Here is a 16,752-nt window from a genome sequence, read left to right on the forward strand (position 1 = left end):
TCCCTATATATTTGGAACGAGCTTTTATTCCTATTTCCTTCAATTATATTACCACAGTTCCTACTTAGAGAGTTAAATCTATACTATTAAGTATAAAGAAACAGGATTTCTGATTTCCTGTGCAATTTATAATCTGAAAGAAACAATATACTCACTTTGTAACTCCATAGTCAATTCCTATTGTTGCTAGGTATTTGGGCACAAATCTCTTCTCACAATAACGTTTTATAATACAGCTCTAAAAATAATAAAATACAAACATGTAGTAAATATATACAGGCACATACATAAAAATATAAAAATCAAAATTCATTGTTATGTTCTAGAAAAGAGTTTGATCTTAAAAGGCAATAATAAAAATACTTGAAGCAATCAAGAAATAAAGTGCTTACAAGAAGAATGTTGAAGAATAACTAAAAAGAACTTCTTTCCTGAATATTATGGAAAAGACTTTTTTCCTATAAAACTGGAATGCATAACCAAGAAAAAAAGGGTAAATGTCTGGAAAACAAACTTCCACAATGTAAAGATTTGCAGTGGGATGATAAAGGGATATCTCATTTACACGCAAGTAATTCAAAGTTCCAATAGCACTTAAAAACTTATTTTATTTAATACTCTATTTCCCAAAGGATGAAGTTTGTCAAATTAAACATAGTAACATAAAAGTCAATTAAAATTAATTAAAAACAAAACAGAACAAAACTAATTCAAAGGGGCAGAAAAATCGATTTTTACCAGGTGCCTGGGATAAGTTCATTATAGCAGCTGAGCACTGAAATTACCACTAAGCTTCCTGACAACTAAAGCAGAAAAGGAAACATGATGAGTTACACAGTTCTTATTGTTTGATAAAAGAATCATCAAGTTTGACTGAAAAGAGAAACTTTTTCCTGCCACTGAACTCAAGGAAAAAATTATCACATAGGAGACAGTGGCTAACAGAATGCAGAATGTCTTTGATTATGTTTTTACAAAATACACCAAAATACTGTTTAAGTGAGTATATCTTATAGCTGCCTTCTATAAACAGCTAAATTATAATATTAAATCTTAATTCAGTGAAAACACATCTCATCAGGGAATTGAGATCATACAGTCTTAACATATTGTCTCATGGGGCAATTAGAAAACTCAGAAGAATGGTTTCTACCTTCACATCTCTACTTCACCATCACCAGAAACTTTTCCACCTCGATGATCTCAGAAATTTCCCTAAATACAATCTCTATTTCTTATTATCTTTCTCTCAGCCTTACTTCTGCTAAATATAGCATTCATCATCCAAATCCCAAGTTTTCCTCTATCTTTCTTTCTCTCAGTCCATCATACCTGTTCTGGACTTTCTTTCCTTTGCAGTCTTGGCTCTATAGTTAACCAGCTAATTATTCGTCTTTTTCAAATATCAGATGTCTCTAACAAACCTCTTGAAAATGTTGGTTTGCAATTAATTCATAGTTGAATGCTGTTCAGAACCAGTGGCCTCCATCACTATCCCCTCCTGTGTCCTGCTCCAAGCAACTGATAACGCGAATTAACAAATATTTCCCCAGTCCTAGCAAACTCCTACATCCTGAACTCATAATCTGAATTATTCACAGTCCCCATCTACTAAACTGAAAACCCCTTTCTCCAACCTTTCCTCAGATTCATTCCCATCAGACCTCCTCCCCAATTCTCATCCTCTGCTTTCTGCCCATTCCATTATGCCTTCTAAAAGCATCATTTTATCACTAGCTAATTCCTTTTTGTCCTAGATTTTTTTCGTTACATTCTATCTTCTTGTATTCATAAAAACCTAAGTCACAGTTTTACCATATATAAAATGAAAATAATACTAGTACTACCTATCTCACAAGGTTGCTTTGAAGAGTAAATATTTTATACACACATACGTAAATATTTTGTAACCTTAGAACTGCAGAAATGTAAGCTATTATTAGGTTCAAGTTTGTCATTTCAAACATATTTATTCATTCCAAATAAATAAGTAAAAGCCTTTTACTGTTAAAGGAGTTTAATTATTAATTTTTTAAAATCCTGTAAGTGTGTTGTTGTTATTTTTAAATGAAGAGAACACTCAAAAAAGCTTTTACTGATAAATCTAGGATTGGGAAAGGGAGAAAAAGCTACCTTTATGACAATGCTGGGGAATAGGAGAAGCAAGGCATAACTTACTTACAGAGTAATTACGTATAATTTTATATATAAACTACTGGCCCTAGAGGGCTTCTCTGGAATGAACCATCCTTGCCTCCCTCTCCTCCTTACCAGAAGTCCAACAACTTAGAAAACACTGTGGCACAAACTGAAAAACACTCTAAGAATTAAAGTTCATGGTACTCCTGATTGTTCTACTATGAATAGGCAATATCCACTGCCAAAACCACAGACTCTGAGGGACATTAGGTTTTTATTTCTCCTTACCCTTATGCTGCTTATCTTAGCACAGTGACTTCTGAAAAGGTGCTACAATCAGAAATAATAACAATCAGCAGTGACAGCATCTTACTTAAGATAGAAAAAAGCTTTATTTTTCACTGAATTTGGCTAAGTGCTAGTATCCACATATAATAACTAAATTTTACCCAATGTGGAAGATAAGATCTGGGCGTGAGGGTGGTAGGGGTGTTGATACTGGAAGGGTTCTATTTATAAAGCTTTTAGATCTCTTAAGGCTCTAAGGTCAATGTTTCCACTAAGTTACATGTAACTATGTATAACATAAAATATTTCTAGTTTCTATCTGTTTTTGAAATTAAGAAGTAAACAAAGACTGCATTTGGAGCCCCCATATTTCTTTTTTATTTTTTCTTCTCCTCAGTTAAACTCTCTACTTCAAATCTCTCTCCTCTCCCTATCATCCAATGTCTTCCTGCTACTTAATGATGTTATCCTATCAAGAAAGAAAAGGACCATTCCTACTGATTCTCCCAAGCTTACCTGCATTCTCAAAGAAACACAGAATGCTAGAACTAGAAGGGAACTTAAATGTCATCTTTTCCTGCTGCAAAATTAGTGACCAAAAATTACGACGGTGAAGAGAAAGCAATACAGCTTAAGTACCCCCACAACTCCAACAACAATCTGAGAACACCAGACTAAGAAGTAATTGCGAAATCAAAGAAAAAATTACAATGGGTCATCTTTCCACCCCAAGATCACAAATTCAACTTACAAAATTCAAGCTACAAAATTTGCAAAATTCAATTTTTAGGAAAGTGACCAGGGCAAGAGATACAGAATAAGGGCCACTAAGACCACGGACCCAGTACCCTGCATTCTGAACTAGGCCAACAGCATGGAGATGCCTAGAACCAAGGTCAGATTCAGTCCTCCTCCAACCCCCCACCCCCACTTCTAGTTCAGTGTCTGAAGCATTAACTCAGCTGATTGTGGACCCCTTCTAGGACAGCATCACAGGGGGCTCCTATAAGGGCCAGAATCATAGACTCAGCCTCTAGAGCTCCCAATCAGTCCAGCAATGCTAGATTGCCCAGAACAGACTGCTGGAAGGACAAATTTTTCAAAAAAGAAGAAGAGCTGTTATGAGACCAGGGATACCTAAGACACAAACTCAGGAGAGGAGAATAACTCCAACATACCTACAAGTGAAGCCTCAAAGGAAAAGACAACTTGAGTATAAGTTCAACCAGAATTCCTGCAAGAAATGAAGTAACACTTCTGTTTGTTTTTTTTAAGAGCTAAAAATTATTTTATAAAAGAAATTAGAGCATTAGAGGAAATGATTGGAAAAGAAATGAGAGTTAATGAAAAAAGAATCGGAAATGGAATTAACAGCTTGGCACAAGAAATATAAAACCTTATCCAAGCAAAAAGAAAAAAGGAAGGGCAGCAGAAGTACTCTGATCAACATAATGACCAAATCATTTCAGAGTACTCATGATGAAACATGATATCCACCTAATCATAGAGATGCATGGACTCAGAACTCAGATTGACACAAATATTTTTTGGACATAGCCAAACTAGGAATTTATTTTACTTGCTTATACATGATTACAAAGGGGTTTTGTTTTTCTTTGGGGAGCGGGGAGATGGAGGAGAAGAAAAAGCAGATTTTCATTGACTGAAACAAATTGTATATTTTTTTATCTTAAAAGAAATATGCCCAGATCTCTTAGAACCACAGGACAAAGTAAAAAGAGAAAGAATCCACTGGTCATGTCCTAAAATAAACTCCAAAAGAAAACTCCCAGGAAAGTCATAGCTAAAATCTAGAGCTTCCAGGTAGGAGAAAAAAAATACTGCAAGCATCCAGAAAGTACCAAGGAATGTCAGTCAGGATCCCACAAGATTTAAGTCATCACTATGAAGGAGTGAGAAAGATAGATTATGACTCTAAAAAGCAAAGGATATAGCCTTAAAACTAAGAATTGTTTATTCTGGCTATAAATCTGACTATCATCCTACGGGGAGAAAATGGATTTTTAATAAAATAGAGGACTTCCAATCATTCACAACGGAAAGACTGGAGCTGATATAAACTATGAACTACAAAGTAAAGAGAAGTAAGGAGGAAAAATATAAATACATAAAATATAAAAAGGCAAAGTAAGTAATAATAATAAGCAAGCAATCAGAAAAGACTTTAAAAGAATAAAGTGGTTGAATTCTAATGGGGGCGTGTGTGTGTGTGTGTGTGTGTGTGTGTGTGTGTGTGTGTGTGTGTGTGTGTGTGATACAACCACTTAAGAACAGTGATGTCATCAGGAATCAGAGTCAAATAAGATACTGGGCCTGAAAGTGGTTTTTGTTAGGCTCTCAAGATCTTAAATAAAAAAAGGAAAAGGAAGAGTTGAAGGGAAGGAGGATGTACTAGGGAAGAAATGGGGAAGAGGGGGATAACATCTCTCAAAACTGGGGAGAGCAATAAATAGAAGTCTATACAACTTGCTGGGGACCGGGGGGAGGGACATCACTTCAACCTAATTTTGAACTGAGGCAGAGTGAAGTAAGCAAAAACAAGATAATTTATACTATAACAACATTATAAAAATCAACAGTTTTGAAAGATTTAAGAATTCTGCTCAATGCAATGATCAGTCAAAATTACAGAGGGCTGATGATTTAGAACATACCTACTTTCTGATAAGAAGGTGACAGATATACAAAGTAAGACATCCAATTTTGGGCAAAGTCAATGTGAGAACATGTTTTTCCTGATTATGCATATTTGCTTCAGGGGCTTTTTTTTTTCTTTTGGGGGCTTGAGGAGGACAGAGGAAGGCAGGTATTAATTGAAAAAAATAATTTAAAAATTATGATGACCAAGATTTACCCCAAAGATGAACTATAGGAAGACATCTCCCCTCCTTCTTTGCAGAGGTGGGAGACCATGCATGCAGAACACTACAGATAATACCAGATTTTTTCAATACGTTGGTTAGTTCTATTTAACTGTTTTCTTTCCTTTTTTCCTTCTTTATTATAACAGAGGACTTTCTGGGAGGGACTGGGGAGTGATACAGTGGGAAAAAAGCAGGTCATATAAAAGCAAAAGAAAAGAAATCATATGGTCCAAAACCACCATTTAACTGGGGCCCAGGAAAGTAAAGTGATTTGCCCATGGTCATGCAGCCGGTTCCTAACAAAACTGGGAACAAGATCAAGGTCTCTTTAATCCTGGTCAGTGTTCACTTTATAATCACTAATTAGGGGCAGGAGGCAAGCAAAAACAAACAAACAAACAAACAAACATTTGAGACCGGCCTCTAGGAAACCTACTTTAACTAGTTTAGGGTGGCTGTAAGGAGCAATAGACAAAGGCAGAAGAGGTCATCTGTTACCAATGGTCTCTTAATTATCAAATCTGATGACTATTTCTTAGTCCTTATCCTTCTTGATTTCTCTGTAGCACTTTGACCAACCTCTGCTCACTGGTACTCTTTCCTTTATGGGTTTTATGACCTAGTTCTCTCTTGGTTCCTCTATTGTCTTGAATGCTCTTTTTCAGGGTCTTTTATTAGATCATCTCTTATATCCTGCCCCCTAACTGGATGTAGCCCAAAGCTCTAGATGGGACTGCAAAAATTATCAATGCCAATTTTTTAAAAAGTAGAATAAAAATGGCTGCCAAGAAATGAAACCCAAGAAAGGTGATGAGAAGGTAAGAAAGCACTCTAAACACCCTCAAGTCCTGATGCCTGAACGAACTACATTTCAGAACATGGAATCAATCTGTAAACGTAATTGTTGAGCCAATGTCTGTGATTGTTGAAAAACTGCAAAGAAGGCTGCAGGACTGAAAAGGGGCTAATGTCCTAATTTTCAAAAAGGAGAAGAAGGTGAATTATTCAAATTACAGTCTGCACCAATCTTGATGCTCAAGCCTGAAAAATTTTTCGAATGAATTCCTAAAGGTCTGTAAGAACTTGGAAAGAGCTGGTGATCACTTTAAACTTACATGTATTCATAAAGAATAAGTTATTACAGACTAAACTCATCTTTTTTTGACAGGATTATCATATCCTTAGATGGGGAAAATGCTATGACATAGTATACCTAATTGCAGGGAGCAACTTGTCAGTCTGTCATTAACAGTATCTTGTGGACAAGAAGAGGAGGGATGGATGATGGATGCTAGGTTACAGTTAGATTTAGAACTAATTCTGTTACCAGATCCAAGGGGTAGGCATTAATAACAGATCAACGTCAAACTGGAGATAGGTCTCTAGTGGGGTGCAATAGGGCTCTTTTTTTCCACTAATTCCTTCAATGACTTGAAATGAAGGTAAAAATGGAATTATTCACTGAATCTGCAGATGATGTAAAGCTATGTTACACTTAGTTTGTTTGCAACTGAGCTTGCAATCCACTTAAAGCCTCAATTTCTTTACCTGTAGTCTTCGAAGGCTTGAGTTACTCTGTTAAGGATGCTGCAGAAAGGAATCCTGCTTTGGGTATAGATTGAACTAGATGACCTCTGAGGTCTCTTTCAAGTGTAAAATGTTATGATTTCATGTTTTTATGGTTAAGATATAATGAGGGAAAATAAGTCCTGATGGGGTGAGGTGGTAGGGAAGTGAAAATGGAATCAAGAGGTTCGTGAAGCACTGGTGGCAGATGGAGAGGGAAGAATGAGAGCAGCCTGAGTGAAGTGAGGAGGAGCATTTGGAGGGCAATTGAACCATGAGCTCCTGAGGGAAGGGAAAGAGGGTCCCTGAGAGGAAAGGGAGGTAAAAAGGGAGAGGTACTAGAGCTAACCATCCACGTACTTCAAAATTTTGCGTTAGGACATCCCTGATTTCTTTCGTCATTCTCTTCCCACTTTTTCTCCCCTCTCTTACAACACCCCTCCCCTCTCCATTCCAAACACAGCTTGTCAGGTCCCCAGTGGGCCTAGCCTAATTCTGTCTGAAGTGTCAAGGAAAGAAGTGGGGGAAAAGGAGAGCCAGCCAAAGTGAAGTGACTAAGGTGAAATTTGCCTGAGGAAAATTTCACAAGGATGGACAAAAATAAGATGTGTACATTAAACTGAAAATTTCAACAAGGGCAGCTCTGTGTGCAGCTTGATGGAAATTACGTACCTGCCCCCACCACCAAAGTTTCCCCCTGCTTCATCCAGAGGCCTCTCTCAGGCCAACCAAGCTCTCTAAGGAAACATGGAAATAAACAGGGAAGAGGCTTATTTCATCAACGATTACAAGAAAAATTGCTAAGACACAGTAACAAATCAATCAACAAGCACTTATTAAGTGCCTACTATGGGCCAGGCACAGTGCTAGGTACTGTGGATACAAATACAAAAAATGAACCCCTTTCTACCTTCGAGGCAGTTGTATTTTACTCAAGAGGTACATGATAAGAGAAAAAGTCAAGAAGCATTTATTAAGTGCCTACTATGTACCACTGCACTAAGCTCTGGGGACACACAAAAGAAGGGCCAAAACAAAAACAGTTCCTGCTCTCAAGGAGCTCACAGTACAATGGAGGAGATAACATGCAAAATGCTATGTAGGAACAGGATAAATATGAGATAATCAACAAAAGGAAAGCACTAGTATTAAGGGGAATCAGAAAGACTTTTTTATGAGATGGGAATTTAGCTTGAAGGAAGCCACAGAAGCCAGGAGACTGATGAAAAAAGACAGAATTCCAGGCAAGGGAAACAGCTGGGGAAAATGAAACAAGTTGGGAGATGGATCGTCCTGTCTGAGTAACAGGAAGGAGGCTGGTCTTCCTGGGTCACAGATAATGTGGAAAGGAAGAAGGTATAAGAGGACCAAGAACTCATCTTTCCCCCAAACTCATCCTTCTTATGAGCTCCCCAGTTGTCCTCCCAGTAACCCGGGTTCATAATCTCAGTGTCGTCTCCAACTCGCACTCTCATTCACCTCACATATCCAGCGGACAAATCTTGTCATTCCCATCTCCACGACATCTCTCACGTCTGTGTCCTCTTTTCCACTCACTCAGTTCAACCGCTACTTTTGTTCAAGCTCTCACAAACTCTAGGCTAAACTAGTGCATTGCTTCCTAATTGGTCCCCCTGACTCAAGTCTTTCCCAACTCTAATCTGTCCTCCATGCAGCCACCAAAGTGATTTTTTTAAAGTACAGGTCTGATCATGTTCCCCCCACCCATATTAAAATCCACTGGCCCCTATTAACTTTAGAAACAAATATAAACTCCTGTGTTTGGCATTCAAAGCTCTTCAAAACTTGGCCTTTTCCTAGTTTTCACATATATTAATACCTTCCACAGATTCTTTGGTTCAACCACAGTGACCTATTTATTGTTCCTCACATTGGACTCTCCGACTCTGTGCTTTTGCTTTGGCTGTCCCCCATGCCCGAAACATACTTCTTCCTCACTTCTACCTCACCTGGTTTCTTTGAAGATTCAGCTCAAACGATTGTGCAAGAGGCTTTTCCTGGTAATTGCAGCTGCTAGAGCCTTCCCTCTATCTTTTATATACTTTGTATCGTGTAGCTAACTACATATACATGCTTCCTTCCCCACCAAAATACAAGCTCTTTGAGAGGGGGGACTATTTAATTTTAGTCTTTGTAGAATAACAATAGTAATAGCAAGCACGTATATAGAGCTTGAAGGTTTACAAAATACTTTGCATTTATTCTCTTGTTTTACCCTTATAAGAACCCTGAGAGTTAGGTGCTGTTACTGTCCCCATTTGCAGCTGGGGAACTGAAGCAGACACACAGAGGTTAAGTGAGTTGCCCTGGGTCATACGGTTAGTGAACGTCTGAGGCTAGATTTGAACTTAGGTCTTCCCGCATCCAGGTACACCACTCTGGACTCTGTGCCTCCAGCTGCCTCAAAGATAAAGCCATGTCCAAGTTGCAGCTTTGCCATAATTATGATCTCCATGGTCTCAGTAAGTCACTTCATCCCCTTCAATTTCAATTTCTTCATCCGTTAAACAGAAATAGCTTTTGTGTTACCTCCTTCACAGGGTTATGAGGATCAAATGAAAGAAGAGCTGCAAAGAACTACGCAGAGTTTAAAGTGTTATATTCTTATCAGCAGGTAACTGTGATTTTTATATGTAATGCAAAGATCACTGGACTAGAAGTCAGGTGGCCTGGTTTTAAATCCTGACTGTGGGACCAGGATTAACTATCGAGTGTGACCATGGCCAATCCCTTCCAACTGATTGGAAGTACAGGGAGGATGATTTAGGTTCAGCAGAAGAAGGTACATTCTAATAATCAGAGCTGTTTCAAGATGGAAAGGACTTCCTTTGTCAGGCTGTCACGTAGACAACACTTCTCACTGGTTTGAAAGCAGAGACTGTCAGGGACGATCCCTACATTAGGAGGGAGGTTCGTAAGGTCATAGAGACCATCCTATTCAAGCTCCTCGTTTTGAAGAAGAGGAAACTGAGACTCGGAGAAGTTAATGTTGTCCAGTCAATAAATGATAAAAGTGAGATTAAACCCAGGTTCCCTGACTCCACATCCTGGGCTTTTTACTTTACTTCTGTGGTTGGTTTCCCTGGCTTCCTTCAAGATTCAGATCAAATCCCACCTTCTGCAAGAGGGCTCCTCCTCTCAGACTGCCTTCCATCTATCCTGAAAATATGTTGTATGTGCCTTGTTACTTATATATTGTCTCCTCCATAGGAATATACACTTCCTTGAGGGCAAGAGCTGTCTTCCTTTGAATCCACAGGGCCAGGCACATAATAAGGACTTAAAAAATGCTTCCTGACAATGATCTAAGACAATTCCAAAAGATTTGTGATGGAAAATGCTATCCACATCCAGAGAAAGAACTATGGAGTCTGAATGCAGATCAAAGCATACTATTTTCACTTTTTTTGTTTTTTTCTTTCTCCTGGTTTTTCCTTTTTGTTCTGAATCTTCTTTCACAACCTAATGTGGAAATAAAAATAAATAAATGCTTGCTGTCTGAAGCAAACTGCTTCTAACAAGACCAGGTTGGATGACCTCTAAGATCCCTCCCAAATTTCCAGATTCTAACAATAACTGTAAGTAATAATTATATAAGTAATAATTGTAAGGTGCTTTAAGATTTGAAAAGCTCCTATGTTAACTCATTAGATTGTATGCCAGGAAGCTAGAGAAGAAGGGGTCAGTTCAAGACAAGGAAGAGCAGAGGTCCAATATTGGAATAGTCAGCCTTTAGAAGTAGTGAGTTCCCCATCACTGGGAGTCTTCAAGCAGAGGCTGGCTGACCACTTGTTGGATATTGTCTTTAGGAGCCGATTAGACTGGATAGCCTCTGAGGTCTCTTTCATCTCTGATATCCTAAGATGCTATCCTAAGCCGAGGCAAGTATTTTATCTTTTTGGGGGGCTGTATTTGAGGGGTTGATCAGCTTGGGGCAGTAGAAAGAGCACTGGCAACGGACTAGGTTTCAAATCTGACTCTGCCATCTGCCACCTATGTGACCTTGGACAAGTCGCCTCTCCATCCGGGATTCAGTTTCCTTTCTATATAAAAGGAGGCAGGTTGAACTCAAAGGTCTATTACTAAAGCGCCTAGAGAAGAACCTCTTCGCGTTCCCCAGGTTACCCGCGGGGGGGGGCAAAAGGGCGGATAGGCCTGAAGCCGTTGAGCGGCCGCCGCGGCAGCCAATGGGCGCCGGCTCTGCCGCCCAGTCCCGCCCCTCGCATTGCCCCTCCCCTCCTGGCGCGCGGTACTCACTTTCCCCACTTCTGCGTTGCCCATGGAGATGACTTTGATGCGCAGGGACTTGCCCGGCTCCTTCCGCTTTGGCATACCGGCCTCCATTGCCCTCACGGCCGCGGGGCCAACGAACAGGGCGTAGTCGTTCCTCTTTCGCTAGGCTCGCCCGTCCCTCGGGCCTCCGCCGCCCAATGGGGGAGCCGCCGCAGATGCCGTCGCCGTCACCGTCGCCGCCCCAGTGACACGACCCGCCATAGCGGGCCAGGCTGCCAAGCAGCGGCGCGCCGTGAGTCTTGGGCTCGCGAAGCGTCTCGCGAGGAGACAGGGGAGGGCGTGACGTCACTTCCCCTCCCCCTACGGGTCGTCTCCCTGGGTCCTGATGGGCCGCGGGTGTTGTTCCTTTCGTGGTCCTGCGCGGTCCGAGGACAGCAGTGATTGGCGAGGGCTTTCATTTTCCTTTCATCAGCTTCCCCTGGAGGCTCAGTTATTTGCAGGCCTCTCTGGAACCACCCAAAGGTGGTTCTTTCTAACAAATTAGAAAGATCGGGATCCCTGGGCCTCCTGGGACCCCTCTGTGCCCGCTGAAGGCCCTCATCGTAGTGGGACATGCCGCAGGCAGGGCTCGGCTTTCTGACCCTGTTTCCTGGACAAAATGAGAGTTAGACTAGATGCAGCCGAAGGGCCCTTCTCCATTTAAACCTGGTAACTGTAACAACATTGTCTCTAGCCCCTTCTCGCCCCTTTTTCCAGCTCACTTTTCATTGTTGTCTTTATAAGAATGTAAGTCCCTTGAGCATAGGGACTTCCAGGGCGCATATTGGGAAACCTCTTAATAAATGTTTTGCCTAGCTGCTGAATTGAGTAAAATAGATTTTGTTATGGCAGGCCCAGGGCCCCTAAAATGCATTATAGCAAGGTAATTGTTGTGTCCGCCCCTTCGTGACCCCAGTTTGGGGGGTTTTCTTGGTAAAGATGCTGGAATGGTTTGCCACTTCCTTTTGAACTCAGGTTTATCCTGACTGTACTGACTACCCACCGCTGTATTCACTGAGCCGCCTACCTGCCTCAGGAGCAAGGCAGGCTAAGGCTTAATTTTACACACCAGCAACCCAACCTTCATTTGGAAACCAAGGTGCCTAGTGAGTGCCTTTCCACTATTATGGCCTGTTACTTCATGGCCTCACTGGACTAGACAGCCCAGTACCCCATAAGCAGTGTAAGAAAGAAAGAAAAAAGCAGAGGACTCAAGGTACAAATTAATAATAATAATAACTGGTACTAGTTTAGCCTGTTAAGATTTACAAATGCGTATGGACCGGAGAAGGACTTAATATATCTCATTCAACCCTCACAAATAACCCAGAAAGCAACTATATGAATCTAATTTTAAAATGTTGCAGGAATAGAGTTAAATAGTTGGAGAAACATTAATTGTTGAGGCAATATAATAAAAATGACTACTATCCGAGGTAATTTTCTCAGTGCTGTACCAATTAAACTCCCAAAAGACTGTTTTATGAAACTAGAAAAATAATAAAACATATATGGAAAAATAAAAGGTCCAGAATCTCAAGGGTAAAATGGGGGGGAAAAAAAAGGTGGGAAGGAAGGGGATCTATCAGTACCAGATCTCAAACTGTACTACATAGTAGTAGTCACTAAAAAACTATTCGGAATTAGTTTAAAAAAACAGACATGGATCAACATCCATGGTAGGTAGATATAACATAGAAGCAAACAAAAATGCTAGCATAGTGTTTAATAAACCCAAAGACCCAGGTTCGCAGGGAAGGACTCACAATTTGACTAAAACTTCTGGAAACTGGATAACAAGTCTGTCAGAAATTAGGTTTTGGTCAATACTTTACACCTTGGACCAATTCTCTCCTCTGATACTGCCACTACCCTGGTATAAGGCCCTCATCACTTCATGCTTGGACTGCTATGATAGCCTGCTGGTGGGTCCCGCCTTACCTCAAGTCTCTCCGAACTCCAATTCATCCTCCAGCCACCAAAATGATTTTCCTAAAGCACAGGTTCAACCATGTCACCTTCCTACTCAAATTCCGGTGGCTCCCTATAACCTCCAGGATTAAAAAAAAAAAAGATCCTTCATTTGGCATTTGAAGCCCTTAATAATCTACTCTCCCTCTTCCAAATTTCTTTCACTTTATTCCCTGCCACCTAATCTTCAATCCAGTGACACTGACCTCTTTGCTACTTCACCAGCAGTACATTCCATCTGGGCTCTAGGCATTTTCTCTGTGTTCCCCAAGTCTGGAATGCTTTCCCATCTCATCTCTGCCTCCTGGTTTCCCTGGCTTCCTTCAAGTGCCAACTAAAATCCTGTCTTCCAAAGAAAGCCTTTCCCAACCCTTCTTAATTCTAGAGCCTTCCCACTTAGAATCATGTCCCTTTTTTTCCTGCATATAGCTTGTTTGTACATTATGTGTTTGCTTGTTGTCTCCTTCATTAGCTTGTGAGCTCCTTGAGGGTAGGGACTGTCTTTTGCCTCTGGTTGTATCTCTTGTTTATCGACTGACTGACTTCAAGTTAGACTTGGCTCAGTCACCACCTTCTAAACGAAGCCTTTTCTTATTCTATCCAACTGATAGTACTTCCTCATCACCTTGTAGCTATTTTTGTATCCATTTTGTATATGCTTATATCATATATACCTATTGTACTCTGCATTGTGGATGAGATTGTTCCAAAAAGTTCTTTATTAATTTACAATAATTCTAAATCTAAACATTCTTCTGCCTAGGAAGAGGAAAAACATCCAAGCTGATAAACACCTTCCTTCCCACCCTGCTGCCATGTCCTTGGATATGTAAAATAAATTATTTTGGAGTTACAGTTATAACACTTCTAGACAATAGACAAAAATTCCACAAGTTAAAACTTAATTACAGCACTTAAGGTAAAGTTCTATTAACAATTTGCTTCAATAAACAAAATAATAGTCACTTAATTTTTGGTATATCCTTGGAGAATAATTTTCCTAAAACTCTTCAATCCCTCTTTGACTACTCCCTTGAGGGATTCTCCTTTCCAGCAGGTCAAAACCACCCAAATTTCCATCCATGGAAGTAAAGAGATTTTTTCCTTCTTTTAGGTTATCTTAATCCCTTATGAAGCATCAAATCACTTTTTCTTCCCTAAATTTTATGAAGAACTGTAAAAACTCATCAGGTTTGCTAAGGGCCTTTGATAGAACAATTCAGTTTTCCGCTATTTAAGTAAAAAGGAAGAAGTAGTAACTTCTCTCTCTACCACTAGATGACTCCCTAACTCTACAAAACATTGAAAAAGAAGTCCTGATATAAAGTTAGGAAATCTGTGAGAGAAGAGCTACAAAAAGATTTTGTTTGTTGATATAGTAATGGGCATGGTGTTTCCCATAGCTGGAATACTCTCCTGACTTCTCTTGCCATGCAAAATCCCTTTAAAGCACAGCCCAGGGGCCAACTCCATCATGAGGCATTCCTGGATCCCTTAATTTATTTGTGCCTATGTTGTTCTATCCACTCACCTTGAGGGGAGGGGTTGTTTCAGTTCAGTCTTTTTTGTCTCCAGGACCTAGAAGAGTGCCAGTACATAAAAGGCCCTAACTAAATGCTTACTGAATTGAATTGATGAATTCAATTCCTCTGCTCTCTGGGATTTTGCCACAGGAATGAATACTAGACTCTGTGTGTAGTTAATGGTTTACTGGTTTAGTAAACACTCCCTGTTCTTACCACATATGCATATACCCACTAAAGCCCAATCATGCCTCACTTTTCCCCATCTTTATGCTGGGTAGCATATGGAAAGTAGAAATATAGGCATATTTCTCATTTTAAGAAGATAATGAAACATGAAGGAGTGAGCATATATATTTCCTCAATCCTTCAAATTTTATTTTCTCTATGATTTCATATTCCATGTCATCTGATGCCTTTATTGGTAGAGTTGGGGGTGCAGGAGAGTAGGTCATCTGGTCATGTGAAGATGCCTCAAGTGAGGTAACCCTTTGAGAAAATAATGGTCCAGCTTAGCAATTCTAGAATGGTCAATTGTTTTTACAGATTCTTTGTTATACCTCAGCATACACTACAACTTTTTCCTATTTTCTCTACCCAAGATTTCTAGATGGTAATTTTTCCAACATGTGTATTCTCTGACTTTTGAGTCTACATTTAACTTTGGTTTTGTGCTACCTTATAACCATCATTTCTATGTATTTTATGGTTAATTATAGTCATATCAATATATTTTGATCACTCATCCAAGATATCCTGTACCTACAGGCCAAGAATCATAAACCAAATCTTAAAGCTTTTAATTAGAACAGAATTGCAAAATAAATTTGAAAAGGAAAAGCCAGCAGTAGAATTGGTTTATGATTCTCTCATGTACTTTAAATTACAGTCAAACTGGACTCTTTGCTATTCCCTGTACATGACATCCCATCTCTTGCCTCCATGATTTTGTACAAGCAGTCTCCCATACCTGGGATTCTCTCCTTATTCAGTTACTCTTGGAACCTCTACCTCCTTTTAAAAGTGAGCTCAAGAGCCACCTCTTAAAAGAGCCTTACTGATTCCCCCTACTCTCAATCACATAGTCACAAAATTGGAGATTTGGAAGTTCTCAGTGATTTCTAGTTCAACTCATATGCAAAAAGAACACAACATACCTGTCAAGTAGTTCTCCGACCTCTGATTGAAGACCTTCAAAAAGGAAAACCTTGACTTTGTGAGACAGAGTTCATTTCTACTTCTAGACAGTTCTAATTGTTAGGGAGTTTTCCCCCTTCACATTAAGCCTAAATTAGCTTCTTTGAAACTTCTACCCATTACCCTTGGTTTTGTCCCTCTGGGGTCAAACAGAATAAATCTAATCCTTCCTTCATATGACAGCCCTTCAAATATATGAAGACAAGTATCATATCCATCCCTAAACTTTTCTTCCTCAGGTTACACATGCCCGCTTTCAATTGATTTCATCCTGGTGGCCCTCCTCTGAACACTTTCTAGTTTATTAATTCTCTCAAAGCATGGCACCCAAAACTAAATATAGATGAAGTCTAATGAGAATGAGGGCAAAGTACAGAGAGACCACCAGCTCCCTAACTTTGGAAACTATTCCCCTTTTAATGTAGTCCAAAATTATATTGGCTCTTTTGCTTGCCACATCATACTGCTGATTCATATTGAGATTGTAGTTCACTAATATCTCAAGATCTTTTTCAGAACAGCTGCTATCCATGCCTCCCCCATTTTATACCTGCGAAGTTGATTTTTGTACCCAAGTTCAAGACTTTACTTTCACCTTACTACCTCAATCCAGTGACACTGGAGTCCTGGCAGTTTCACAAATAAGGCACTCTGTCTCTTAGCTCCAGGCATTTTCTCTGGCTATGCATGAGGCCTGGAACACTCTCCCTCCTCTGCTCTTACTACTGACCTCGATGACTTCCTTTCAATGCCAACTAAAATCCCACCTTCTCCTGCAACTCTTCCCTAACTCCTCTTAATTCCAATTCTTTCCCTCTTTTAATTATTTCCTAATTATCCTGCATATAACTTGCTTTCTATGTATTTGTTTGCTTGATATGCCCCCCATT

General features: G+C 39.8%; 1 protein-coding gene across 1 annotated transcript in view; it reads right to left on the bottom strand.

Moving 5' to 3' along the window:
* Positions 1-11,493, bottom strand: part of DNAJC27 (DnaJ heat shock protein family (Hsp40) member C27) — a 70,053-nt gene extending 58,560 nt beyond the window's left edge. The window contains exons 1-2 of the mRNA XM_036751258.1: positions 11,157-11,493; positions 156-238 (exon numbers count right to left, since the gene is read on the bottom strand). Of these exons, the coding sequence (XP_036607153.1) occupies positions 156-238; positions 11,157-11,243 (170 nt within the window). The 5' untranslated portion in view covers positions 11,244-11,493. The remainder of the gene's footprint in view (positions 1-155; positions 239-11,156) is intronic.
* Between the last annotated feature and the right edge of the window lie 5,259 nt (positions 11,494-16,752).

Source organism: Trichosurus vulpecula, chromosome 3 (genome assembly GCF_011100635.1).
Source record: "Trichosurus vulpecula isolate mTriVul1 chromosome 3, mTriVul1.pri, whole genome shotgun sequence".
Taxonomy (NCBI): Eukaryota; Metazoa; Chordata; class Mammalia; order Diprotodontia; family Phalangeridae; genus Trichosurus; species Trichosurus vulpecula.